Below are 26,349 nucleotides of genomic sequence, written 5' to 3' on the forward strand. Positions count from 1 at the left end.
AAGGGAGAAACCAAGTCACGGTAGGAAATCGTCAGGAAAGAGGGGGGGTGGAGGGAATAATGGGGGTACCTGTTCGGAGAGCACCTGCAGGCAGCTTGGAGCAGCATCTTCCCGGCGGCGGCACCCGGCCCGTCCCCACGGTGAGGGGCTCCAGCAGCACCGAAACACCGCGGCGCACCGTCCCCCCCGCACAAAACCGCCTCGCCCACCGCCCCGACCCCTCCTGCAGGCTGGTGAACCCCCCCCAGCAACACCCGCTGTTCCCCCCCACCCACCATGCGATGGGGAGCATCTCCCGTCCCGACGCCCCCTCCCCACCCACCTGCGGTAGAAAGGGGAGGGAAAGGGGTTGAGCCCCCCGCCCAAGTCAGTGGGTGCCCCAGGAAGGGGTTCGGGGGGGACCCGGGGAGGGTGGGGGGCGGCAGCCGCTCGGACCGGGCGGACAAAGGGGCTGGAAACGCGCTCGGAAGTGATGCGGCCGTGACGTCACGCCGGGTTGAGAGTGATGTCACCGCGCAACAACGCATCGTCTCGCAATGAGCCGCCTCTTTTCCAGTGAAAAGGTTTTATTGGGGGGTGTGGGGGGGAAGGGGGGGTGCAGCGCCGGGCCGGGGGCCGGCCCCGGGTGGGCGTGACGTCACGGGGCGGGGTATGACGCAATAGGTGCAGCGCGGCTCCTCCATCCAGGGGTGGCAGCGGGACCAGGACCCCACCCCGGTCCTACCTGCACCGGCCCCCCCGCAGCGAGCGGCGGGTCAGGCGGGTGAGCAGAACCTTCACCCGGCCCCAGTGCGAGTGCCTGTCCTGGGGGAGACACGGCTGTGAGCGATGGGGGCGACAGGCGGGACCCCCCCGGTTCCCCCCGTCACCCCCGCCCCTACCTTGTCTGCTGCAGGGGCGTCCATCCCACTCTCGGGGGGGTCCAGCAGGCTGGGGGAGCTGGCAGAGTGTCCCCACATCCTCCGGCATGGGCCAGGGTCAGGCGCTGCATGGTGGGGGGGTTAAACCAGTTTTGGGGGGGTTAAACCAGGCACGCCCCCCCCCATCCCTGTATCCCACCCCACTCACCTGGCGCTTGGCTGTCTGAGCAGGAGCGCGGGCGGAACCGCTCACCCCTCCACACGGTGGGATCCTGTCCCGGGGGGTCCCGAGGGGGCTGTGGGTGAGGAGATGTGAGGTGTGAGCTGGGATCCCCCACACCCCCCCCCACCCCGAGCACCCCCGGCCCTCACCGTGGCGTCAGGGCGGGTGCTCCGGGCATCTCCCACCTGCTGCCGGAGGAGCCGGTTGTCCTGCTGCAGCCGGGCCAGGCGCTCCAGCATCTGGCAGACGTGCTCCAGGTACCGCAGCCCCTGCCCAGGCACAGCCTGCGGCCGAGGTGGGGGTCAGGGCCTGCCGGGTGGCCGAGCGCCCCCCCAGCCACATGCACCCCCTCCCAGCACCCACCGCTGCCTCAGGGTCCGCCGTGCTGGGCTCCTCCTGCTCCCGGGGGTCCCACGCGTGTTCTCCCCGCAGCCGTGGGCAGCGCCCGGGCAGCCGCTGCCTCTTGCTGCGCTGAGCTGCCTGCAGCAGCTTCTTGCTGCCCGAGCGGCTGCGGGGCGTCCGGGGGGGCTCGGGGCCCGGCTCCTCTCTGGGGGGGCTCTTCTTCTCCGGGGGGAAGCTGTCGAGGGAGAAGCTGCTCTCGGAGCCCAGGGGGGTGCAGGGGGAGTGCTCGTTGCTGGCCATCTCCACCCCGGAGTCCTCCGATTCGGACTTGAGGAGCCGTCCGCTTGCCAGGGGGCTACCGGGAGAGAGGGCTGGTGCTGGGGGGGGTCCCCAGGTGCTCAAGCCCCCCGGGGGCTGCCGCGGGCTCTCCTGCAGCCGCCGGTAGACGCTGGCGGAGGTGGGTACCACGCAGCTCTCCGCTGTCTCCCAGGGACCATCTGCGGGGCGAGTGGCATCAGATGGGGGGGTCCCCTGGCACAGGCGGGGCACACTCGCCACCCCCCTGCATGCCCTGGCCTGCCACCCCTCTCAGCCCCCCAAATCACCCTTCAGCAGCTCCAGTCGTACCCATGACCTGTGCCACACAGTTACAGCCCCCTGCCCGGTCACCCTGCTCTGGAGGGTCCCCGCAGCCCTGCCCTGTGCCAGGGAGGCCTATACGCCAACAAGTTGTTGCTGCGCCCCAAAAACACATCCCTGTGCCCAGCCCCATCCTCCCTCTTTCCCCGTACTCCTGGGGAGCCCCCATGCTCCTCACCCCAACCCAGTGGGGGCTGCACAGGCAATGGCTCTCACAACTCGCTCCAGCTCGGTGCCAGCCCACCCCAAACACAGCAGGGCATGGAATCCATCCCCCCCACCGCAGGATGACTCCAGGGACCCCCAGCATGGGGGGCATCACTGCCACACGGGGGGCATCACTGCCCACCACCCCACAGCTCAGGGTGGGATGGCAGCGTCGGTCTCGGCTCTCACCTCCCTTCCCATCCAGGCCACAGCCCAGGGCTCAGCGCGGTGGGGAGCGAAGCTTTGGCACCCTCCCGGCACTCAGCTCGGGGTGCAGAGCAGCCCACCCCCCCGGCAAACCCCTCCTCGGAGGGTCACCCCCCCCCAGGCACTCACAGCAGCTGAACCTCCTCTTCCAGGCAGCGCGGGAGCCCCCCCACATCGCCGAGAGCCGGAGCCGAGTGCCGGGCGCGCGTCCCGGCGCTGCCTTTTATACCAGCCCAGCCGGCGACGGGCCCTGTATCCAGAGGCACCTCATTACAGGACTGGTTCCCAACTGGTTCCTCGCAGGATTTGGGATTGGCGATACTGGCTGGGCCGGTGGTTAAGGGCTCCCTTCCCAACCCAACCGGGAAGGCGAGAGGGCGGTTTGGGCACCGGCAGACAGCCGAGCGCCGGATGAGTCCCACCGCTTTCGCGAAACCCCGCTCAGGGCTGAATTCACGGCCGGGGGTCCCAGTGCCCCCAAATTCCTACCCTGGTGGGTCTGGCGAGGCTGGTGCTGGAGGCCACAAGCACCCAGGGGACAATCCCACCGTTCAGAGGCCGCATGAATCCCAGCAATGCCGTGGGGGGGCCCCTCCGCCCCGGCACCGCCGGCTGCCCTGCGCCCACACACCGAATTTCCATGGGCTGCAAGGGCTGTATGGGACGGCCCCACATGCTGGGGGGGGCTGCTTTCCTCCCTATCCCTGGGGTTTCAATGGGGCTTGGAGCCCCACCAGGGTGGGGGGCACCTGTAGGGTGAGAGGGGCACAGGGGGATCCCCATCACCAGGAGAGCAAAAACATCCCCTGTGGGAGCTGCTATGGGGTCCCTCATGTCTACAGCTCCAGCTCAGACCCCCAGTGTCCCCCAGGCTTTGCTGCCGGAGGGGGTCCCAGCACAGCCTGAGCTGGGGGGCACATAGTGACGGCCAATGGGTTTTTGGGCCCCCCACGCTGCATACAGGGACCCAGTGGCCGTGACCCCAGTGCACACTCAGGCTCATCAGCCCAAACACTGGAAGGCAAAACCTGGTTTGAATTCCCAGCACAATCAGCACCCTGAGCCCCTCCCAGCAGTGGGAACACAAACTGGGGGTCTAGAGACCCCCAGGGCTCATCTACAGCACAGCTCCCCAAAGCAGGGATCCCTGAGGATCCCCTTCAGCAGGCTGAGGGCTGCAGGGACACCCCCAATCCTACCCCCCCCCAAGCTGCTCGGGGGTCTCTCTCAAAACCCCCCGGGACCACCGACTCACCGCGGAGCGGCTCCACGCTGAAAGCTCCGCGGCGACGCAACATCCCCGGGCGGGGGGACACCGGGAGCCGGGGAGGGGACACCAGGAGCCGGCCAGGGCGGAGCAGCCCCGCGGCTCCTCCGCCGCTTTATGGGGCAGGGCGGAGGGGCGGAGGGGCGGAGGGGCGGGGTTGGGCGGGGTTGGGTGGGGCAGGGTGGGGCGGGGTGGGGCTGGGCGGTGCCACTCTGGGGGGGGTGGGTCCCGACCCCCGGTACCCCCAGCAGAAGCGTTTATTCCTCTTTTCTTGTGAGCGCAGGAGGGGCGGGCGGGACCATCCCCGTCCCTCCCTCCCTGGGGATGCTTCATTAAAGCCACCGTGTCCTAATAGCGCTGAAGGTGGGGGGCTGAGCCTGCCTGCCCGAGAGACCCCCCCGAGACACACACAAGTGCGGCAGCAAAAGGTGATCGCTCCTGGGGGGCTGCGGGAATTCGGTGCTTGCATGGGGACACCATGGAGACCCAGGGAGATGCAGTGTCCCCCAGCAGAGAGAGGGCAGGGGACCCGGTTGGGGCCGTGGGCACCCGGCTGGGGAGGTGGGAAGGGGCCGGTGACCCCCCAGGCTGGGCGGGGAGCGGCTGATAACAGCAAAGCCGCGATAACAGCAAAGCCCATCTCCGTGCAAACAGGCACGGGAGGGCGGAGAGCAGCGATAAGAGCCCACCTGGGCCCCCACAGGACAAAGGCCCCGGGTTAAACAACCCGCAATAAAGCCCTGACACCTCCCAGGGACACCCGGAGCAGGGAGGGGGCAGTTCAGCCCTGACCTTCCCGGGAGGGGGGCGAGGGCCTGGATCCTCCCCAGGGTGGGGGGGTTGCTCCCTGCTCCCCACCGCAGCTATGGGTGCAGGGAGCAGGGATGGGGGGTCTGGGGTCTCTGCCTGCACCCTGGCCCTGTTTCCCCCACCCTGCACAGACCAGACACGGGAGTGGAGCAAATATATATTATATTTATATAGAGATCTGGTTTAATACCTCGGAGAAGCCCTTTGCAGTCCGTGCACAAAGCGGTGCCAGCCCCCTCTCCGGTACCTAAGTGCTCAAGCGTCCCTGTGCGACCCCCCCTCAGTGTCCCCGCTGTGTCCCTGGGCACATTCTGCTGCTTCAGCCCAGGCTGAGAAGTGATCCAGCTCATCTCACTCGCTCGGGCAAAGGGGGGCAGCTGGGGGTCAACTGGGGATGCCCTCACCCCCCCACTGCAGACCCCCACCCTACCAATAGGGCTGGTGGGGCATCCCAGGGGGGGACGGGGTATGTTCTGCTCCCCAGGACAGGGGGATGCAGGCGGCGAGCTCCCCATTGCACCATGCCAGTGCCTGGGGCTCAGGAGTGCTGGGACACAGCGGGGGTGCTGGGCCCCCCCTGGTAGCGCAGGCGGGCGTGCTTCTCGCAGTACAGCTCGTCACCCACCCAGAAGTGTCCCCGCATCTTCAGGTTGAGGCCGCAGTCGGCACAGGCGTAGCAGGATGGGTGCCGGTACCGCCCGTCCTGGATCCGCACCGCCTGCGTCCTGCGGGAGACGGGGACATCAGCGGGGCAGCCCGTGTCCCCCACCGGGGTCCCCCTTTCATTTTGGCCCTGCTGGAAGTGCTGGCAGGGACAGATCCTGCCCAGGGAACCCCACTTACGCAATGGTGCTGGTGCATTTCTCGCAGACGTGCAGCTTCTGGACACCGGCCACGGGCTTGCGGGCGCTGGGCGAGAGCCGGCTGGGGAAGGGGGCTGCGGGGCCAGCTGTGGGGACACAAAGCCATCAGGGACCTGCCACCCACCCCACCAGAGCGTCCATTGTCCCCTGTCCCCCCCCTCACCTCCGCCCTCGTCCTCCAGAGCCTCCTGCAGCAGGCGGAAGGTGCTGGACTGTCGCGGGGCCGCCCGCAGCTCCCGGTTCTCCTGCAGCATCTTGTAAACCTCCGAATCCTCCTCCAAGCGCCTCATGGCCGGTTCTGAGCCCAGGCTGTGGGACGGCACCCCCGGGGGAGGTAAAAGGGGGGGTTCCCAGCACCCGGACGCCTGGGTCCACCAGGCTGCACCCCGCCACCTGCTCCCTCCGCCCTGGGGAGCTGCCCCAGCCTGCCCGGCCCTCCCACGTCCCTCCCTGCCTGGCAGGTGGGTTAACTCTTTGCATGGGTTCCCTCGGCTCGGCAGCACCCAGCGTGCACCCCAGGGATGGATGCACAGGGCTGGGGGCTTCCCCACCTCTGTGTGTCCCCCCCCCATAGCCCTGAGCATGCTCTGTACCTGTTGCAGGGGCTGGGACAGGGTGACGAGCGGCGCCGCTCTCTGCACATCTCCCAGGGGTCTGGGGGGGCCCCGAACCCCGGCGAGGGTGGGCGGGGGGGTGGAGGCAGGACTGACCCCGGGGGGCTGTTCTGATGGATCGGGCTTCCTCGCTCCTGCTGGAGGGAGAGAGGTGCTGGGTGCCCTGGGGTGGCAAGGGGGCTGCAGCAGCCCCCCCGGTGTGTCCCAAACCTGGGGGTGAGGGTGGCATCTCCCAGGCACAGCACAGGGAAAGGCATCTGCAGACCCCCCCCCCTCGTCTTTCTGGGCACCCCAGGGACACCCTGAGCTTTTCCCAAGCCCTGTTCCCCCGGGGGGGTGGGTGCTCAGCTGAGGGATGCAGGGATGCTCCAGGGTGGCTGCTTCTCCTCCTCTCCGGTACTGGGGCCAGTGGGACCCCATGGAGGGCCAGGGGCAGCCCCCCCAATGCTCCCCATGTCCGTAACCCAGCGCCTGCACCCATCCCCTCCCCGACATCTGCTCCTGCTTAAGAGAGGCAGGAAAGACAAAACCCGGGCTAAGTGGAAGCCGATGTTCTCGGGAGCAGCCGCCAAGCAGATGCAAACCCCGGCGGGAGGCTGGGGAGGGGGACGGGGACAAGAAGCCCCCGCAGAGAGGGAGAAGGGGAAGGGGAAGGGCATCGCCAGGGCTCTGCGGGGTCACAAACAGGCGAGGAATGAGCTAAAATTAGGCACGGGTGGAGCTGGGAGCCTTGGCCTTGTCCCCACCAGCACCAACCCGCCCTGAGATGCGATAAAAAGCATGGTCCAAGGGCAGCCCTTCCCCTCGCCCCCGCTTTGGGCAGGGGTTTTGGGCACAGCACCCCACACAGCCCCACAGCGGGGGGGTCTGGGGCAGGGAGGGACCCTCCGGGGCTGGCACCAAAGCAAATAAAGGGCTTGGGGAGGAAGGGGGGAGCGGGCGGCCAGAGGAGCCAAGGGGCGGCCGGGGCCGCGGCCAAAGGCAGCTGGGAAGGGCGGCGTCCAGGGCCACCGCGCTTCCCGATTTGGGCTTGAAAAACAAGAAAAAAGAAAGATGGGAGGGAGGAGAAGAGGGAGACGCCAACCCCGGAGCCAGCGGCTGCCCCGTGGGGCACAGCAGCCGCCCGAAACCGCGGCGGGGAGGGATGGGGGGGCCACGGGCACCCCAGGACCGGTCCGGGTGGCGGGGGAGGCATCCTGGCCCCCGGGCATCCCGCTGCGGGCACTGCCGGGGGTGCGCCGGGTCTGTGGGTCCCTGCCCTGCCAACGCCCCAGTCCCCCGGGCTCCTGGGAGCTGGGCTGGGTCTCCCCAAACTGGTTTGGCCTCCCCAGGCTGGCGCCATTGCCAAGAGGTGCCGGGTAGGAGCCAGCGAAACATCCCCGGGCAGGTTTGCCGGTGCCCGGGGGCGCTGCCAGCGCGGTGGGTGGTGGCGCTGGCACCGGTGGTGGCATCAGTGGCACAGCAGACACTGTCCCCGAGGCAGAACGGGGCTGGGGGGGTAATGTGGCATTGGGGCTGCAAAGGGGGATGCGATGGGGCTGCAAATGGTGATGGTTTGGGGTGGCAAATGGCGATGGTTTGGGGTGGCAAATGGCGATGGTTTGGGGCTGCAAATGGTGATGGTTTGGGGCCACAAAGGGTGAGAGTTTGGGACTGCAAAGGGTGAGAGTTTGGGGCTGCAAAGGGTGAGAGTCTGGGGTTGCGAGGGGAGAGGTTTTGGGGCTGCAGAGCTGAGGGTCCGCAGATGCCACCCCCAGCATCTCTGCCTGGCCCCACACAGCCCCCCCGGCTCCCAGCTCACCTGGGGAAGGCTGGGACTGGTGAGCTCCTCTTCCAGGGGCTGCGAGCTGGGGGGAGAGGACGGAGCCATCAGGAGGGTCCCAGACTCCTGCCCGTCCCCCCAAAGCCAGGTCCAGCCTTACCTGTGGGTTGGGGGGCTGAGGGATGTGGGGCTGGAGTAGGATGCTCTCAGGGTGCCCTGGATCTCCTGCATCCGCACCGTGTCCTGGGGAGGGAGGGGGAGACACCAGCAGCTGAAATCGGCCCTGGGTGGGGGGTCAGGGGGTGCAGGGGCTGCCCGGGGCTCACCTGGAAGCGCGTGGCCAGCCTGTCCGGTGAGGTGTCCCCGTTGGTGTGGCTGGGAGGTGGCATCAGGGACCTGGGGACCAAGGGAGATGGGGGGTCTTGCATCTGCCCCAGGAGCGTGCGCTCCATGGCACAGCGGCCCCGGGAGGGCGTGAGAGGCCCCAGGCCCCCAACTGGGACCAGTTGGCCAGGTAACGGCTGCCAGGGCTGCCTGGCCTCATTACCGCCTGACTCTTTAATTACAGAGCCGGGACAGGCTCCCGCGGGGATGGCGCAGCCCCAAGAGTAGCCAGAGGGGAAAAACAACCCGTGGCTGGGGATTCCAGCCCACGCGAGGACTTTGTTTCCCTGGGGCTGGGGACCCCGGCGTCCAGGCTGCTGTCTCCCCCCATCACAGCACCCACCTCTCCACCTGCAGCTGGAGCTGCCCTGGGCTCTGCTTGATCTTGTTCTGCGCCTCCACGTTCAGCATCTCGGCCGTGCTCTCCCCATTGATGGCGGTGATGATGTCCCCTGGACGCAGGTCACCCGCGGCTGCCTTCCCGTGTTCTGTCACCTCCACGGAGAAGAGGACATGGGGACAGCCCTGGTGTCATCTCAGAGGTGCTGGGGGCAGCAAGACCCCCGCCAGCCGTCCCTCAGCACACCGGTGGGAAGCAGCTTTTAATTGCAGCATGGAGCCCTTGTCATGGCAATGTCCCTGCACAAAGCTGGGGACCACCAGCTCTGCGGTGGTCCCCAAATCGCACCCCACCGGGATGCTCCCACCCACTGGGGTCCCTACGGCCCTGCCAAAACAATGCCAGCGAGGGGGGACCAAGGCCATGGCAACAAGAGGTGGAAACTCAGCGCAGACCTGCCCAGCCCAGGGGTGACACGATCCCTGCGCTGTCACCCGCCGTGGGGCCGATCCCACGGAGCAGGATCAAGGCCACCCAACCGGATCCGCTCCCCGGAGCAGCCCGGCACGGCACCCACCCCGTCAGCCCTCCCCGGGGCGAGGGAGCTCCTACCTTGGACACAGTGATGGGTTTCCCGAAGTCTCTTCCCCCGGTGATGCGGAAGCCCCAAGGGGCTGGGCCGGCCAAGGTCACTGTCACCGGCATGGCAGCGGGCGGCTCTGGGCAGGCAGGGAGTGGCGGTGTTGGGAAATCCCGGGGTGCCCTCTGCTCCTCCGGGAGACACAGCCCAGTCGCACCCCCCAGCCCCACACCCCGAGGGTCCCAAACACGGGGTGACAGAGAGCGGCAGCGCCTTCCTTCCGGGGAGGGGACCCATGTCCCTGTGCTGTCACAAGGTGCCGGCAGCCACCGCTGCTTCCTCTTGCCGCCCTGCTGTCCCCAGCTGGGGCTGGTGGCTTCCCCGCTCTGGGGGACACAAGGGGACCCACTGCTGGCTGCGTTGGTGCAGGCGGTGGGACGGGGCAGGCGAGGTCACCCCGCTGTCCCTTGCGCAAGGCAGGAAATGGGTGCCAGCTCGGCAGTTTGTGGCACGGCAGGGCCAAGCCAGTGGGGTTTGGAGGGGACGATGCGGCTGCGAGGGCAGCCAGCAGCCAGCGAGGGACGGATCCTGCTGCTCACCGCACACCCGCACCGGGAAAGGATGCTGAGGGTCCCCCAGGGTGGCACAGGGTCCCCAAGGCGCCCCAGCAAGCACCGTAACCGTCAGTGGGATCCATGGGAATGGGCAGCCCCCCTAAACGTCAGCTCAGGCTCCCTGCTCCCCCCCAGCCCCGTCCCACCGGCACAGCCCTGGGGTGGCCGCGGGAGCCGGGCGCCCCGTCCGCAACCGCTGGGGAAGGCATTTTAAACATCCCAAACGCACAAAGAGGGGCTTGAGAGGCTGCCCGGAAGAATTTCCTGGGCTGGGCTTCGCAGCGGCGGGAGGAAACCCCAAACCCCCTCCCAGTGCCCGGCCCCACTCAGCATCCCCGGGCAGCGAGGTCTGTCACCCCGGGGACCCCAACACCCGCTGGGCACGCTCACCAGACCCCCTAAAAGTTCTGCGTCCCTCGTCCAGTTCCCACAGCCCTCCTCTGTTCCTGCACCCCCCTGTCTCCCGTACCCCTCCTCTGTTCCCCGCTCTTCTCCTTCATCCCCTGCACCCCTAATCTGTCCCCTGCACTCTCCCTCCATCCCCTGCGCCCCATCCATCCCCTGCACCCCACCTCGGTCCCCGCTCGCTCCAGGCTCCATGTCCCGACACACAGCGATGCTGTTGTGGCCGCGGCGGTTGGCAGTGCCGCCTGGCCCCCCCGCCCCGAGCCGTGACAGCGGTGACAGGCGATGCCGGGAGGCGCAGGGGACGCGGGGACACACCTGCGGGACACCCCGCCCGCACCCTCCCCTTCCCGGCAGAGCGACACCCCCCGAGAGCTGCGCCCCCGACGGACGGACACCCCGCAGCACCCCGGGGCCAGCGCCCCCCGTTCTGTGTCCCGTCCCCCCCCGGCCGCACTCACCGGCGGGCGGCCGAGCCGGGCGGCCCCGTGGGGCTGCGGAGCCGAGCGCGGCCCCGCGTCCCGGGTCCCGCCTCCTCGGAAGGGGCCGGCGGAGCCCGACGGGGCCGGGCCGGGCGGGAGGCAGCTCGGCAGCGCCGTCTGCGGGCACGGCCGCCCCGACGGGGCGCACGGAGCGGGGCTGGAGGGGAGAACAGGGCACAGGGAGCGGGAGGTGCCCTGGGGGGCTGCCCGGGGGCTGGGGGGATGCGACGCGGCCCCACCCAGCATCGCTGCCCCTCGGAACATCACACCCCACACGGCGTCGCATCCCGCGCAGCATCAGCCCCATGCACCGCCATAGCGCTGTGCAGCCCTGCATGCATCACTGCAACCCCCCACGGGCACCGTTGCAGCCCCACATGCTCCCCTGCAAAATTAAATGCACTGCTGCAAACCCCTACATGCACTATTCCAGCCCCACACGCTCCCCTGCATCCCCATATGCACCACTGCAACCTCCCACGGGCACCGTTGCAGCCCCACATGCTCCCTTGTAAAATTAAATGCACTACTGCAAACCCCTACATGCACTGTTGCAGCCCCACATTCTCCTCTGTAAAATTAAATGCACCGCTGCAAACCCCGACATGCTCTGTTGCAACCACACATGCTCCCTTGCAAAATTAAATGCACCGCTGCAAACCCCAACATGCTCTGTTGCAGCCCCACATGTTCCCCTGCATCCCCATATGCACCACTGCAACCCTCCATGGGCACCATTGCAGCGCCACACGCGCCATTGCAACCCTCCAAGCGCACTGTTGCAGGTCTGCATGCCCCCTTGCAACCTCACACGTACCTGTGCAAACCCCCGCATGCAACATTGCAGCCCCACACGCCCCCTTGTAAGCCCACAAGCACCGCTGCAGCTCCACGTGCCCCCTTGCAGACCCCCTGCACTGTTGCAGGCCCATGCAGCGCTGCAACCCTGCGCAGCGCTGCGGCCCCACATCACGCAGCACCACAACCCCACGGGGACCACCGCAGCCCCACACACTGTCCCACAGGGCCCTGCCCCACGTCTCCATGGGCATCATCCTGCCAACTCCCCCCACCCCGTCCCGGCACCCCTAAGCTGGGCCTTGGCGCGGGCTGAGCTGAGCTTTAATGACGGACAAGCAGCAAACGCGACTCGCGGGCACATGGCGCGGTCCCAGGCCAGCATCTCGGGTCACAGCCGTCACAGATTCCCCCAGCACCAGCCAGAGAGGTACAGCCACTGGGACGGGGGTGATAAGGCACTGGGGAGGGGTGAGGAGGGGTCAGATTAAGGCACTGGGGTGGGGGACACCCCCGCGTAGGGGGTTTGGTCCCTGTTAGAGGCAGCCCCATAGGGGCAGGAGGGAGCTGGAGGCACTTTGTCCCCATGGGGAGACACGGCGGGGACGCAGTGGGGACGCAGGGCGACCGAGGTGGGACATCGGGGAGCCCCCAGCCCCGGGCTTCCCACCAGGCTCCTCTTCTTGGTCACACCGGTGCCACATAATTGCCGGGGAAAGTGCCGAATTTCTGCGTCCTCCTGGACACGCCTTGGCGGGCAAAGGAAAAGAGAGATGGTGAGGGGCCACGGTGCCATCCTGTCCCTGTCCACGTCCCCATCCTGGTGGCTACGCACCTACGAACCAGCCGTCGTCACACTGCTGCATGACATCCACCCGGTCCCCCTCCAGCAGCTCCAGCTCGTCGGCGTTTTGGGGCCGGTACTGGTAGAGCGCCCGGTACCTGCGAGACACGGCGCGGCCAGAGCTGCCACGGGTCCCACGCGGGGACACCGAGCCACCGTGTCACTCCCGGCCCTACTTACGGGGTCCACTGGATTTCGGAGCCGTTGTAGGATGGGGCGGGCTCGGGACGGGCGCTGGTGGGTGCCCCGGGGGCTGCGCTCTGCAGCGGGGAGACGATGCAGCATTAGGGGCAGCACCTGCATCCCCAGCAGTGCTGGGACACAATGGGGGGCTAATGGGGGTCTCTCACCTGCTCTGGGCGCCAGGACGCCTGGGGATGGGCGGCCACAGGGTGTGGGGGGGCTGGCGAGGGGTTTGGGGTGCCAGCATTGGGCAGCTTTGGGGATGCGGGGAAGGCGAAGCCGAGCTGGCGGGGTGAGGATGGGACGGCATCACCAGGACCCCGCTCCGCTGCCTGCGGGGAGCTGGTGGAAAGCGGGGGACCCCGGGGAGCCGCTGAGCGCTGCAGGGACGGGGACCCAGCTGGGAAGCGGGGGCTGGAGGAGGCGGGTGACGGGGGGAAGTCCTCGGCGGTGGCTTTGACCCGCGGCTCCTTCAGCACCTGCACGTAGGTGGCGGGGAAGATGCCCTGCCGGCTGGTGCCGGAGATGCGCCCCTCGTACCAGTTCTCATCCACCCGCCGCACCAGGCAGACCCGCTCGCCCTGGCGATGGGACGAGAAGGGGTTAGCACGGCACGGCATGAAATGGCACGGGGTGGCACAGCGTGGCACGGCACGGCGGTACCTTGCGGAAGGAGAGCTCGACGGGCAGCTCCCCGCGAAAGTTGTAGAGCGCCAGGGCCTCCCCGTACTCCAGCACCTGGATGGTGGGCGCCTTGATGGGCTTGGGCACCTCCGTGGGGGGCAGGATCTGGGTTGGGGACACAGGTGACAGTCAGCGCAGGGCTCTCCAAGCCTGGCCACCTCCTCTCCATCCTCTGGGCTCACCTCCACGTAGTTGGAGGGGAAGATGCCCACGCGGCCGTGGTGCTCGCCCTCCAGCCAGTTCCTGTCCACCTCCTTGTGGATGTAGACGATGTCCCCCTTCTGCAGCGTCAGCTCCCTGGGGGGACACCGACATGTCCCCAGCCCCACCACACATCCTGGGTCGCCATCCACCACCCAAGGGACTGCGGGGACACAGTGGGGACCCTCAGCATCACCGTCACTTACTTGGGTGACTCGGCTTGGAAGTCAAACTTGAGGCGGGCGGCTTTCATCTGGGGAGGGAGAGGAGCGGTTATGGGGGGATTCCCCCCCATCCCGGACCACCCCCATCCCGGCCTCACCTTCTTCTCCTCCCTCCTGACGGCCTCCGCGGGGTCCCCTATGTCGGACAGGCTGGGGAGGGTCCCTGGCCTGAGGGTGTCTGCAAAGAGGGGGGGTCACTGGGCCGCAGGAGGGGGTGCAGGGGGTGGCACGGTTTGGGGGGGTCTCACCTCTGCCAGGGGCCACCCGGCTCCGGTCGCTGGCCAGCCCCAGCGCCCCCCGCTCCATGCTGGGGCTGGCGGGTGGGCGGTGGGTGCCGGGGGGGCTCTGCAGCCGGCGGGGTGACGGAGGCGTCCTGCGGGGTGACAGTGGCTCAGCCCAGCGCCGCTGCCACGCTCGCCCTGCCCTCCCCGCTCCCAACCCCGCTGCCCCCGAGTCCCGGGGACCGGGACCCCCGGGCCCTCCCGGCTGTGTCCCGCCCGGGTCTGTCCCGGGCTCAGCCGGGCGGGACGGGGCCAAAGTTTCCCGGCGCGTCCCGGCTGCCGCGGAGCAGGAAGCGAGAGCAGGCGAGCACCGAGCGGGGGCCTGGCTAATGGATAACCCCGCTCCCGGGGGGGCTTAAAGAGCCCAAATTGTCCTCCAGCCCCGAATGGGGGGTGGGCAGAGGGGCAGCCAACCCCACCCGCCCGCTTGGGTGGGTTAGGGTAGGTCCTACAAGAAGCAGAGCCCTTGTTTGTTTGTTTTCCTCCCGCTGCCGGGGGAGGGCACGGGGACCTGGGGACGCCCCAAGGCACAGGTGCCGCCTCCCTGTGCTGGTGGCAGCAGGGACATGGGGACACAGCACTGGGAATGCAGCCGCTGTCACCTCCCCCGGGACCGAGCCAAACCCGGGACACCGTGTCCCCGCACGGGGGACAAGACCAGCCCCGTCCCACCCATCGGGCAGCCCGCCCGGCGCCGGGTCCCCCCCCGTCACAGGGCGTGGTGGGGACGAGGTGGCCCGCGAGGGGGTCCGGGGGGGTCCGCAGGGGGGATGCATGGGGACCCCCACCCCAGCGCGGCAGCCGGGACGTTAGAGGGACGATCCCGCCTGCCCGTCCCTGCAGTGGGGCCCCATCCCGCCGCTGCCCCCCCACACCGAGCGGGGCCTGGGGCGGTGGGATGTGGGGCTGGGGGCGCGGGGGGAGCAGCCGCCGTACTCACCGAGCCGCCGGGGAGGCCGGAGCAGGGGAGCGAGCGGTGGGAGCAGCCGCCGAGCTCTGCCGAGGGGAGCGGGAGGGGGTGGGAGAGAAAAATTAATCATCCGAGAGGCTGAGTCTCCGCGGGAAGCCAAGGAGTCCAGCGCCAATAACCGCCGGACGGACGGACGGACGGCGCGGAGAGGCAGGGTCCTAGCGCCCCACGGCCGCGGTCAAGGCCACGGCCACGGCTGCATGCCACCGGCAGGCTGTGCGGGCATCCAGCTGTGCGGGCATCCAGCCGTGCATAGAATCACAGAATCGTTTTGGTTGGAATAGACCTTTAAGATCGAATCCAAGCGTTACCCCACCCCAGCACTGCCCCACGTCCCTGAGAACCTCATGTCCGTCTGTCCAACCCTCCAGGGATGGTGACTCCAGCACTGCCCTGGGCAGCCTGTTCAATGCCCCACAGCCCTTTGGGGAAGAAGTTGTTCCCGAGATCCAATGCATGTAGCCAACCATGCCTGCATCCAGCTGTGCGTGCATCCAGCTGTGCACACATCCTGCCACACGCACACGTTCCAGCCTTGCACACGCAAGGCCGGGCGCACAGCTGGATGCACACACAGAGCCGGATGCTCACGCCCTCAGCCCTGCACGTCCCTTTGGTGCCACCCAGCCCCGGGCAGGATGAGGGGCAGCAGGACTGGGGTACCTTGCAGGGATGCCGGCGCGTCTCCATGGCCTTCATGTCCTTGTCCAGCTCCTCGCTGAGCTGCTCCAGCTCCCGCTCCAGCAGCACCTGCGCGGGCAGGATGGGGTTGTGGGGGGCAAGGCTGGCACTGCCTGCACCCCGTGTTGTGGTGGCACCAGCACCGGGACCCCCACTGCCACCCCCATTTTACCTCGATGGGCTGAGCCCGCGCCGGCGGCACCGCTGTTGGGGGCTGGAAAGACAAGGGGCTGGTTAGGTGTGCGCCCACCGCAGCGCCCACATCATCCCTCTGTTCCTTAGCTGCCCACCTGCCGCGGCTGCTCCTGTGCCGAGGATTTTCCCGGTTCGTAGTCAAAAATGCTGCCGGGCTCCGTGGTGGCACCGGTGTCACCCCAGCTGGTCCTGTGGGGATCCGGGAGGAGCTCAGCCCCGCTCTGTGGGCACCCAACAAGGGGACGGGTCGCCCTTGAAATGCCACCCTGTGCCACACTCACCAGTCCAGCCCATTGGGCATGCTGGGGGGCTTGGTGAGCACCCCTTTCCTCTGTGGCTTTGGGGGGGACGGAGGCACCGCGGTGGGCGAGGGGACAAGTTTCCCCGTGGGGCAGTGATGGGGATCCCAGTCTGGCTCTGCAGGGACGGAGGAGGAGGTGAGCGGGCGCCGAACCACACCGTGCTGCGCCACAGCGCCGTGACTCACCCGGCAGCTTGCGGTGGATCTGCCGGAACATGCTGCGGTACCAGTCGCGGGGACGGTCAACGCTCTGCGGGGACACGGCGGGGTGGTGAGGGGGTGACATCTGGGGGTAACCCCAGCCCCGTGTCCCCAGCTCACCGAGCGCGAGGCGATGGGCATCCCCGTCTCGTCCACCGGCCCGATGCCGTCGTACTTCACCCAGCGCCTCTCCCGCCGCTTGCCGTCCTTGGTCCAGGTGGCCGACCAGCCCGGTGGCCGGGGACAAGCAGGGGTGGCCCCAGGGCCGGGCATGGGGCTGAGGGACACCGGGGCGCTCGGTGTCTTTGCCTCCTTGGCCGGCCAGGTCTGGTACCACTCGTTTGCTGGGGACAAGGTGGGCGAGAGTGAGTCCTTGTCCTCCGCTGAGCATCACTCAGGGGATCCCGCGAGGGTGTCCCCAGGGATGCTCAGAGCAGGTACCTGAGCTCCTGGGGGGCACTTGGCCACTCTCAGCTGTTCCACGGGTCACTGTGTCGTGGAAGTCGAAATTCAGCGTGTTGGAGCCGCGGTGGCGGATGACGGGCACCTGCGGCACAAGGAGGGGGCTGGTGTGGGGGCAACGCGGCGGTGCCGGCAGGATGGAGGTGACAGGGGTCCCCAAACCCCCCAGGAACACAGCGGCCCCCGGCCCCACTCACCCGTGTCGCCGTGTGCTGCAGGGGCACCCAGGGTGGTGGGTGGAAGGGGGGGACGTCCTGGCCGGTGTCGGGGGGCAGCAGCCGGCCCGCCATGGCCATGAGGTGCCGGGATGCTGCCCCGGGGCTGCCCGTGCCCTGTGGGGAAAGTGGCTGCTTACAGTGGGTCTTACGGCTTTGCTAGAGACCTGGGGGCTCCCAAAGCCCCATCCCCATTGTCAGGTTGTCCCCTGTTATTCAGAGCACAGGGGACACTGCCATGGGGTGACAACCATTGTGTCACCCTCCCCGGCTTGGTGCCGGGGAAAGCGTCCATTCCCAGCCAGAAACAGCCCTGGCACGGCTTCTCCTGGCAGATCCGGACTCCCAGCCCCAATCCCCACCCTGTCTCTGCAGCACCGATGGGTCCAGCCCCCCCGGGTGCTCTTTGGAGAGAAAACAGCGCAGGACGGGGCATGGCGGTGGCCCCGCCGCCGTGCCCATCGCTCCGGCATCCCGGCGGGACGCGGCCGGCGCCGGTGCCCTCCCGCCCGGGCATGTGGCGGCAGCGGCGCCGGCTCCGGGAGAGCTGCCAGGGCCCAGAAACACGAAAAGGCAGAAGAATTTCCCCCGCCCTGCAGCGCAAACAGGGAAGGGAGAGGGGAAGGAGGGGAGAGGAGGCGTCGGGAACGCGCGGCCGAGCGCGGCACCGCCCGCACCCTGAGTCAGCGGGTGCCAGGGTGGGGGGCAGCGGGGGGGACGGGACCCCCGGAGTGGCTCCTGACACCATCGCAGGGTGACATGGGGGTGGGACGGCCGCGGGGGCAAGCGCAGCCCCCGGGGACCACCGGGGAACACGCGTGTCCGTGCTCATCCCCCGGCATCGCCATCCCCACCGGGGCAGCGCCCATGGGACTCGGGGGGGCACAGGGGAGGTTTCCCAGCCCTGCAGGGCACAGACCCCTCCTCAAACAGGGCAGCCGGTGCTCCTGGGGGGCTGCTGGGGTCACACTGTCCTGGTGTCACACACAGGGCACAGTGGGCTGGGGACCCCTCAGCTGCTTGTCCCCAACCCCACCAGGGGCTCCGCAGCCCGCATGCTGTAATTAACTATTATCACCACCGCGGGGAAACTGAGGCCTCGGGGACGACTTGCCCCAGGGCACAGAAAGCGGGGTGCAGCCTCCCACCCCCCAGAGCACCCCAAACACTCCGTTCCCAACACAGCCCCATGGGGCTCAGCCCCATCCTGCTCCCACAAACTGCCCCCCCTTTGGGGAGCGGGTCCCCACGGCTCAGCCCCTCCTCACCGCCCCCCATTCAGCTCTTACCTCCTGGGTGGTGACAACCGGGGGTCCCCGGGCAGCACCGGGGGCTCGGGGAGCCCCGCGGGGAGCGGGACGGAGGAAAAATACACGGCGCAAACTTCACGGGGGGACGGAGAACGGGGGACTCAGCACATCACGGGTGAAACCCCCCCAGCAGCATCACCCGCCGCCCTCCCCGGCGGTGGGGACCCGCGTGTCCCCCCAGCGCTCCCCGCTCTGGAGCGGGGCCGGCCCATTCAGAGGTTCCAGTGACATTTCCAGGAACGGGATCCAGGGAACGGAGCCAAGGGGCTGAACTCATCCCACGCCCCGCGCACGCGTTCCCGGCCCCCCCGGCCCGCTTACGAAACGGGGTGAGCCCGGTGCCGCCAACCCCCGCCGGGATGGAGCCGGGGGGTTTTGGGGAAGCACCCGGTGGAGGTTGGAGCTCCGCGCTCCCGCAGCCCCTCAAACCCTGGAATAGGGGGGCACAGTGAAAGCAGAGTCCCTGTCCCCACTGCCACCTGCTTTCCAACACATAACCCTTCATCTTCTCCAACCCCCCCAATGCATCCACCCCCAGGGGGCTGGGCATTGGGGACCCCCTGTTAACACCCCAAAATCCCACCTCACCCCCTCGGCAGCGCCCGTGTCCCGGCTGCCACCGCTTCCTTCTCGCCGCTCCCCGAAACTGCTGACAGCCCCGAAACGGCCCTTCCTCTGTCCCACGCGCTGCCACGTGAGCCCGGGGCTCTGTCCCCATGCAGGACGGTGGCTTCAGTGCCAGCTGCCACCAGCCGTCATCCCTCGGTCCCCCACCAAGCCACCCGGCCCCCGCCAGGGCGGCTGCTGGGGACCAGGGGGACGATGGCACCAGTCCTGCCCGGCCGCGATGCTGCACCCGGGGGACAAAGGGGACAGGAGCAGGTGTGCTACCCGCTGTCACAGCCCTGGGGGACACAGCGCCCGTGCAACAGCCACTGGTGCAAGCTGGGGACACCGCGGGGAGGAAGCAGGTTGGGGACAGAGGCTGAGACAGGGGACAGGAGCTGGGTTGGGGACAGGAGGTGGAATTGGGGACAGGAGCCAGGACTGGAGCTAGGAGCTGAGTTTGGGGACAGGAACCAGGGCTGGGGACAGGAGCTGGGACTGGGGACAGGAGCTGGGATTGGGGACAGCAGCTGGGATTGGGGACAGCAGCTGGGACTTGGGACAGGAGCTGGAATTAGGGACAGAAGCTGGGACTAGGGACAGAAACTGGGACTGGGGACAGGAGCTGGGACTGGGGACAGGAGCTGGGATGGGGACAGAAGCTGGGATCAGGGACAAGAGCCAGGGTTGGGGACAGGAGCTGGAGTTGGGGACAAGAACTGAAATTAGGGACAGGAACCGCAATTGGGGACCCCAGCCCCTGCACCCCACCCCCGGTGTCAGCTCCCCCCGCTCCAGGCCCGGGCTCACCTCCGTGTCCCCATGCGCTGTCCCCTCGCCGGGCAGCAGCCCCAGTGCCGGCCCTGCCTCCCAGCCCCGGCCTCCTCCTCGCAGATAAACACTTAGCGCACAGCCTGGGACGGGACTAACAAAGGGCGAGTGTTTCCTGTTTGCTCAGCGCGGCGATGCCAGCGGGAGCGCGGCACGGCCCCGCGATGCTCCACGGCCGGGGACGCCGACGCCAGAGCCCCCCGGCGCCAACACCGGTGCCCGCGCCCATGGCGAGGGTTGGGGACCCCCGGGTTGGGCAGCGATGCGGGGGACCCCGCTGTTTGGTGCGAACACCCAGGAAAAGGGTGGGAGAGCTGGATCCCGTCCCCGGTCGCTTCCGGCGGTTGGGGACAGTTGTGACACCGCGGCCACGCCTGGTGAGGAGCAGGAGATGGCAAATGGCAGAGGAGCGGGTTTAAGGGACACCAAAGATCACCTGGTTCAGCCTGTCTTGGCAAAAGCCCGGCCTAGAAGAGCTGGCCCAGCAGTTTGTCCAGCTTAAACTTAAAACTGCGCAGTGCTGGGGAATCCACTGCTTCCCCGGGGAGATGATTCCAGGGGCTTTTCCCATCTGAGAAGTTTCCTTCTTGTGTCCAGCTGGAATCTCCCCAGAGCCTCATCTTTCCACTGGGATTCCTTGTAAAAGGGGGAGCGACCAGTTTTGTTTGTATCCACCTTTGAAACACAACGACGCGGTGATTTCTCCTCTCCCAGCCTTTCCCAGCCCCGGGATCATCTTCCCCAGCCCATCCGCGTCCTTTTTGTACAGCGGGGACCCAAACCCAACCCAACACCCCGACTCCTTCACCTCCCTGTTGTTCGCTCGCATTGAGCTTCTTGTCCTTGCGCTGAACTCCATGCTGATGTGAGAATCCAGATGTGGCAGCCACAGCTGGCAGGTGCCCCCCCAGGAACCAGGGACGGAGCCTTGGGGACCCCCGGGCAGGATGAGGGGGACCCGGGGGATGGAGCAGGACCATGGCCAAAGCCAAACACCCTCCTCATCCTCCTGTTTATTCACCCATAGAGCTCTCCAAGAAAAGCGCCCGGGAGCGACTCCGCAAGCACCGACGTGTTGGGACGGTCCGAGATGCCATCAGGGCTGTAAAACCAACCCTAAGAACCTGATTTATTCCCTTCCCAGAACAAACCACAGCGACTGCGTCAAGTTTTACACTTTTTTTTCCTTTTTTTTTTTTTTTCCTCTTTTTTTGCTTCTCCTTAAAGATGAATTCCGATTTACATTGAGACGGTTCTAACAAATTCATTCCTTGTTCACAAAAAAAAAATTATATTAAATAATTTCTGCCAATAAATAACATTTTCACCATTTTTTTTTTCTCCTTTAAACATAACTAAATAAAAAAAAAATAGCGAGGAAATTAAAAATAAAAAAGAACAAAAAAGGAGGCGGTCTCAGTCTCACTCCAGGCAATGGGCGTTTGATCCTGCAGCATCGAGAACCCTAAATCACCGTGACTGCACCCAGAATGGGGTCCCTGTGTGTCCCGGTCATCGCACCCACCGGGTGACAAAGCCCCCACGCTGGTCACGGGCAGCAAGAGGTTCTCCCAACGCCAAAATGAACTAAAATATTATATATATATATATATAGATATATATATAAAATACTTGGAACTCAACCCACCACCCGCCCCACTGCTGACTCCCCTCCTGGTTACATGCACCTTGCTATAACATGCAAAGAAAGGAAAAGAAACCCAGGCTGCGAGGCCGGTTGCGGGGGGTTCCGTGTCCCCCCCGTCCTGTTGGCCAAAGCGGGGGGACAGGGACGGGCACAGCTCCGGGGCGCTGGCGCGGTGAAAGGGGGGAACAGGAGGAAAAAGAGGGGGGAACATCTGAATTTCTGGCATTAGTTGTTTGGCCAGGTGAGCGAGGGACTCACTGGCCGCTGCCCAAGGGTTTTATCACCTTTTCTTCCCCAAAAAATGGTGAAAAGGTGATGGGGAGGGTGACATTGATGAGTGTTAATTAATCGAGGGGGTCATTAACACCCCCAGGCCCCACCGCTGCTCCTCACCCCCTCGCAAAGTCGCATCAAGGGGATTAGGGGGGGGAACCAGCACCAGCGTTGCGACGGCTTCACCTGGCAGTATGGAATCCATACATCCCAGCAGCAAAACCACGGAGAACAAGGACCAAAGAGGTTTTGGGGGGAGCTGGAGCACAAGATTGGGGGGGGGGGGGGGGGGACAAACCGCCAGCAAAACAAACCCCCTTTGCAAAGGGACGGTCCCCGAGCCCCCCGCACGGGCTGTGCCCCCCAAAAAGCTCCCGATGAAACGCGTTTGGGCGAGATCCCAGCCTGGGTCAGAACAACGTGCCCCAACATGCACGGGCAGCACCTTCGCACGGGGATTTTGCGCTCTCAGAGGAAGATAAACCACACGCGGGCTCACTGCGTTCCCGAAAGGACGCCGTGGAACGGGAAAACCAAAATAAGAGAGAAGAAATACTCACGGACAAAAGGCAATGGGCCCCACGCCTCGGCTGGGGTTACGAGAAGCTCGCTCAACAACATCTCGTGCTTTCTTTTGCAAAGTAGCGGGCGTGTAAAGAAGGAACAAATAAAGACAAAGTGGAGGCATGCGGCTGTTGTGAAACCCGAGTGTTCTGCTCACTGATACGGTTTCCTGGCGTGAAATCAAGTGACGTTATGATTAAAAGATGATTCGAAAGCTTCCTGCAAAGTTGCTGTTTTCCTCCGGAATCGCAGCGCAAAGGGAAGACAGCAAGATCCAGGTGAATATCCCTTATTGGAGGCTCAAGCTCACCTGCTGCTTGGAGAAAGAACAGTTTGGTTGGAAAAGAAGCGAGAGCTGGCAAGGGATTCGCTTCCCAAAGCGGCTGCTTCGATGCGGGAAAGAACGCGGCTCAAAGGACACGCGGGGAAGGGACGCGAGCAAACGGGAGCATCGCAAAATCCTCCTTCGGGTCAAGGTTTAAGGGAAAGAACGAGGCTTTGCTTAAGAGATCCGAGCTTTAAGAGCCTCGGGGAGCCCTCTGTGCTGCCAAAGCTTCCAGCACATCCACCCGGCTCTTCCACCCGGGTGTGCTGCCCAAAACAGGGGCTTCGATAGCAAAACCGCCTCGCCAACAAACCGCATCTCTACAGGAACATCCCCAAATCTCTGCTGCGACCCCCGGGGCTCCCACCGCTCGTATCCCGGGCATGGAACATGGTGGTGGGTGCAGGGGGGGCTTTGCATCCACAGTCCCTTTTTCCTTTAAAATGGAAAGTCCTGCGGATCGCCAGAGCCTGGAGATGATTCCCCTGCTCTGAATCACAGCCATTCCCACAGGGATTTTTCTGCACGGGCACAAATTCCGCACTCCGAACGGCCAAATTGTCGGGAAAAGCTGCAACAAGAGGCAGCGCTTCTCCCTCCTGCCTCCGCATTGTTATTTTCTGGGGGGGCTTCACTGGAATAAAACTGAATTATCAAAGGACAAAGTGCTGCGATTGGTATAATGCACCGGGGTGTTTTTGAGCTTAATCCTGAATATTTAGGTGTCACTTTGCAATGGGGATGGATCCCCGCCCGTTGCAACGCGCCTTCCACAAATCGGTGGCTAAAGCAGCAGACGCAGGTAGGCAAGAAACTCAAGAAGAACCCAAACTCTGGGAGGAAGAGAGTTGGGAAAAGATAAACCAAACCAACGCTTATTTGCAAGGGAAGGACCCGCTTTTGAAAGCACAGGCTAACTGAGAATTGCACCAAAGTCAACGACCCGAGTTGCCTGGAACTGGTTTTGTGTATTGTTTGTTGCTTTTAATCCCCCCCCGGAGGTTGTTGCCTCAGGTGGAGAGGTCAGCTGTACAGCACAACACTTCATATATGCACTAGCAGTTAGATTGGTTTCTAAATTAAAAAAAGATGGACTTGTTTTCTTTTATATATATCGAACATAAATAAAAAAATTACAAAATGGTCACCTTTCTTACAGAATGGATGCAAACTGGATTATGAACGTGCCTCCAGGTGAAGTTGGTTTCTCCCCCGCCCCCACCCCCATAATAAATAAATAAAATTCGTTAAGTTTTGGATCCTCTTAGCGGTGCCGATCGGGCGGCCGGAGCGTTACTGGGTTTTCTTCCCCGTGCCGTTCTTGTCCGCAGAGTTTGTTGAGGTTACCAAGTTCACCGGCCCGTCCGAGTGCATTGAATCCTTGCGCGGCGGCATCCGCTCGTTAATGCGATCCAGCCCGCGCGCCTCTTCGAAGCTGCGGATCTTGTGCTGCGGAGAAAACCCGCGGATGGCTGCGGAGAGAGAAACACGAGACGTGAGAAGCGGGCCGAGCCGCGGATCCCCGGCCGGGAGCCCTTTGACACACGCCAGACACGCACAGGACACCATGGGGGGGACAGAAAGCACAAGTCGGGCTATAAAAATAGGTCCGGAGGTGATTTTTTGGCGTCGCCGGCTTGTGCGCGGGACCACAGCGCGGCTGGGGAGTTAAACCGCGCTAAGTCGCCGCAGCAAAGCCCAGGATTAAGACGGCAGCGACTTGGCTCTGCTCCCTCTTTAAACACGGTTTAGTTGTAGGAACGTGAAGAACCAGACAAGTGCTCGATGTCCCCAAACAGTGAAATCTTAAGGAAACTTTCAAAGCTGGAAAAAATAAACCAAAACCAAACCCACGATACTAAATAAAAGGCAAAAATCAAACCAACACAAGGAAGACAACACCACAAGGCTCGAGCTCCGACACAAACCACACACGGCAGCACCAGGAGAGGGAACCAGCTCGTCCTGGGGTCGCAAACGCTTCTTGCATGACCAGGAGACACACGGGCAGGCTGGGGGTGACAAAATGTCACGTGTCACCTCTCCTCCATCACCCCGGTGATGATACAGACCAGATGTTCCGCTTCTTGGTGTTTACAGATTGAGGTAAAAGGGCCTTTGGGTCAAATCTTTTGAGGAGGACTTGGCTGGTTTGCAAATAAACTCCCTTGGTAAGCAGAGAGTTCTCCGTGCAGAGGTGCAGTGGGTGAATGGAGCTATCGAGAAGAAACCCTCACAAATATCGCATTTCTACACAAACTAAAGGGCAAAAGCTGCTTGTCCACAGCGGGACCACCCCAGCCCACCTGTGGGCACGGCGGGGATTACACCAGGGCAGCAAAATCCGCTATTTCCTAGATGATTTTAATGAAATCTGCTGGCAGATGGAGCTACCCAGGGGATGAACTCAGCCACGAGGCATCCCAGATCAGATTGCAGGACCTCAAACACCACGGGCTTGAGAAACCAGAGCACAAACCGCTCCGGAGAGAGAACACTCTCCGAATGAAGGTATTGCGTCAAGCAATAGCCTTATTAAAGTTAAAAACAGAGACCTGAACCAGCCCGCTGTGTATTTTTTGCTGCCCCTTCTGGTGATGCAAGAGTCAAAAAGCATCCACGAGGCTGATAAAGCTCTTTAAAATTAGCGCAGGCACACACAGAGATGATTTTGAGTCTCTCGCCGGATTCTAGCCATACCTTCCCGTGCCTCTACCGCTTCTACTGTGGCTGCAATACAGAAGAACAGTGGCATGCAAAAATGAAGACAGAAAACAAACAAAAAAATAATGATAATAATAATAAACAAGAGTGACAGTGAGTGATCTAAACTGCGACCGCAGAGCCCACGGCCTCCCAGCCCCAGGAATCAAAACCAAGTGGCAAGAAGGGGGAAATAAAAGGTGAGAGGAAGGTTGGAAAGGGGAATCCCGCGGGTTTGGTGACTGCTGAGCGTGGACACGGGGGAATCTCCTTTCCGCAACGATAAATCCGACAGGAAGGGACAGAAAAGCAGAGAGATGGGGTGCTGCTGTGTGCACAGGAGGGTTTGGGCACAAAGGTGGCCCGTGGTAAGGACAGGGACACCCCATGGGGCTCCACCTGCATTTAGAGCCCACTCACTCCCGGTTTGGTGGCTTTAGGGCGCCCTGGCCGCCTTCAGAAGGTAAATTATGGGGAATTCAGCCCCAGAGTCACATCAGGGAAGTGACCCTGGGGGATGCGATGACATTCAGCGGTGGGCACCAGGCTGCTCCGCTCCCAAAGCCTTGATTTATAGCAAATGAAAGTAGGGTGATGCTTCAAATCCAGTTTGGCTTCAGCTCCACCTCCCAGAAGCGTTACCAAGCAATGAGGCACCATAAGGCTGAGCAAGGCTCCCCCTTCCTAAATGCGCTGCAGCAGCTGGCCGAGTTCCTGCAGCCTCTGCCTCAACATCTGGGACCAGGCCCTTCCCTCCAATAGATCCCTCACTTTTCAGCCTCAAAACGCCACTTTTTTTTTGCTTTGGACACAACACAAAGGCCACGTGGTCCTTGAGAGGCCACTGAGGAATAAGGGAGTCGTGGCTGAACATCTTTGCTCCAGATTCGGCGGTTTTATTCGGCCGGTTTTGCTAAGCTGCGCTGCGGAAGGTTGGCAGGAGGCTCGGGGAGGGAAAGCATCACATCACCGCAGCCCTGTCCTTCCAATTTTGGGGTGCACATCCCAAAACGGGGGCGGCCCCCTCTTCTACCAAGCAGAGGGAGCCCTGTGTGTTCACCAGGACGGCGCGGGGCAAAGGGACGTGCGGGACGGGGTGAGCAAAGGGATGCGCGATGGGGAAAGGAGCGTAAATGGGTATAAAAAAGCGGGGTGGTGCTGGGGGGCACGAGGGGTGGGAAGGCAGCAGCAAAGGTGCAGCTTGTTTGTCCTGTCTTGGGGAGATGCACAAATCTCAGGTTCCTTTTTGG

At 64.6% G+C, this 26,349-nt stretch overlaps 4 protein-coding genes across 9 annotated transcripts in view; all 4 read right to left on the bottom strand.

Annotated features, from left to right (window-relative positions):
* Positions 1-633: 633 nt before the first annotated feature.
* LOC309450139 (uncharacterized protein C8orf58) lies at positions 634-2,738 on the bottom strand. Its single transcript, XM_082072814.1, has 6 exons — positions 2,608-2,738; positions 1,447-1,922; positions 1,233-1,367; positions 1,069-1,156; positions 882-985; positions 634-804 (listed from the first exon to the last, which is right to left on the bottom strand). The coding sequence occupies exons 1-6, from the start codon at positions 2,651-2,653 to the stop codon at positions 721-723; spliced, it is 933 nt and encodes a 310-aa protein (XP_081928940.1). The 5' UTR covers positions 2,654-2,738; the 3' UTR covers positions 634-720.
* A 1,962-nt stretch (positions 2,739-4,700) lies between these two features.
* PDLIM2 (PDZ and LIM domain 2) lies at positions 4,701-11,072 on the bottom strand. 3 transcript variants are annotated; one of them, XM_082072614.1, is made up of 10 exons: positions 10,579-11,072; positions 9,131-9,237; positions 8,522-8,673; positions 8,121-8,190; positions 7,955-8,037; positions 7,834-7,879; positions 6,012-6,166; positions 5,582-5,727; positions 5,399-5,504; positions 4,701-5,280 (listed from the first exon to the last, which is right to left on the bottom strand). In XM_082072614.1, exons 1-10 carry the CDS (start codon positions 10,934-10,936, stop codon positions 5,094-5,096), a joined length of 1,410 nt encoding a protein of 469 aa, XP_081928740.1. In that variant the 5' UTR covers positions 10,937-11,072; the 3' UTR covers positions 4,701-5,093. The 3 variants fall into 3 exon arrangements, with proteins under 3 accessions (XP_081928740.1, XP_081928739.1, XP_081928741.1); XM_082072613.1 differs by having other exon boundaries at positions 6,012-6,169; XM_082072615.1 differs by lacking the exon at positions 10,579-11,072 and adding an exon at positions 10,285-10,392 and having other exon boundaries at positions 6,012-6,169.
* Positions 11,073-11,539: 467 nt separating this feature from the next.
* SORBS3 (sorbin and SH3 domain containing 3) lies at positions 11,540-18,817 on the bottom strand. The gene is made up of 20 exons (XM_082072608.1): positions 18,738-18,817; positions 18,129-18,222; positions 16,822-16,956; positions 16,604-16,709; positions 16,283-16,506; positions 16,148-16,211; positions 15,942-16,077; positions 15,756-15,849; positions 15,638-15,679; positions 15,448-15,534; positions 14,755-14,810; positions 13,782-13,906; positions 13,632-13,711; positions 13,516-13,562; positions 13,291-13,405; positions 13,088-13,213; positions 12,592-13,005; positions 12,422-12,501; positions 12,233-12,339; positions 11,540-12,146 (listed from the first exon to the last, which is right to left on the bottom strand). The coding sequence occupies exons 3-20, from the start codon at positions 16,918-16,920 to the stop codon at positions 12,085-12,087; spliced, it is 2,064 nt and encodes a 687-aa protein (XP_081928734.1). The 5' UTR covers positions 16,921-16,956; positions 18,129-18,222; positions 18,738-18,817; the 3' UTR covers positions 11,540-12,084.
* A 1,933-nt stretch (positions 18,818-20,750) lies between these two features.
* Positions 20,751-26,349, bottom strand: part of PPP3CC (protein phosphatase 3 catalytic subunit gamma) — a 30,239-nt gene continuing 24,640 nt past the window's right edge. For 2 of the 4 annotated variants that reach the window (XM_082072610.1, XM_082072609.1), the window contains 2 exons: positions 25,097-25,126; positions 20,751-23,868 (listed from right to left, as the gene is read on the bottom strand). In XM_082072610.1, coding sequence (XP_081928736.1) covers positions 23,690-23,868; positions 25,097-25,126 — 209 coding nt within the window. In that variant the 3' untranslated portion in view covers positions 20,751-23,689. The remainder of the gene's footprint in view (positions 23,869-25,096; positions 25,127-26,349) is intronic. The other 2 variants (XM_082072612.1, XM_082072611.1) reach the window with 1 other exon arrangement.

The sequence above is a fragment of the Streptopelia decaocto genome (assembly GCF_964273445.1).
Source record: "Streptopelia decaocto genome assembly, chromosome: 25".
NCBI lineage: Eukaryota > Metazoa > Chordata > Aves > Columbiformes > Columbidae > Streptopelia > Streptopelia decaocto.

What these genes read in the sequence shown, in the direction of transcription:
- PDLIM2 (XM_082072613.1), bottom strand. Translation starts at nt 10,936, where the DNA reads ATGCAGGGCTGCACAGCGCTATGGCGGTGCATGGGGCTGATGCTGCGC. An exon ending in CCCGGCTCGGCCGCCCGCCG is followed by an intron (nt 9,238 to 10,578) that starts GTGAGTGCGGCC and finishes CTGCCTGCCCAG; the next exon opens with AGCCGCCCGCTGCCATGCCG. An exon ending in TCTGGAGGACGAGGGCGGAG is followed by an intron (nt 5,505 to 5,581) that starts GTGAGGGGGGGG and finishes GTGTCCCCACAG; the next exon opens with CTGGCCCCGCAGCCCCCTTC.
- SORBS3 (XM_082072608.1), bottom strand. Translation starts at nt 16,920, where the DNA reads ATGGCCATGGCGGGCCGGCTGCTGCCCCCCGACACCGGCCAGGACGTC. An exon ending in CCGGGTGGCCCCTGGCAGAG is followed by an intron (nt 13,712 to 13,781) that starts GTGAGACCCCCC and finishes CCCTCTTTGCAG; the next exon opens with ACACCCTCAGGCCAGGGACC. An exon ending in TCGAGCTCTCCTTCCGCAAG is followed by an intron (nt 13,006 to 13,087) that starts GTACCGCCGTGC and finishes TCCCATCGCCAG; the next exon opens with GGCGAGCGGGTCTGCCTGGT.
- LOC309450139 (XM_082072814.1), bottom strand. Translation starts at nt 2,653, where the DNA reads ATGTGGGGGGGCTCCCGCGCTGCCTGGAAGAGGAGGTTCAGCTGCT. An exon ending in CTCAGACAGCCAAGCGCCAG is followed by an intron (nt 986 to 1,068) that starts GTGAGTGGGGTG and finishes CCCACCATGCAG; the next exon opens with CGCCTGACCCTGGCCCATGC. An exon ending in ACGCCCCTGCAGCAGACAAG is followed by an intron (nt 805 to 881) that starts GTAGGGGCGGGG and finishes TGTCTCCCCCAG; the next exon opens with GACAGGCACTCGCACTGGGG.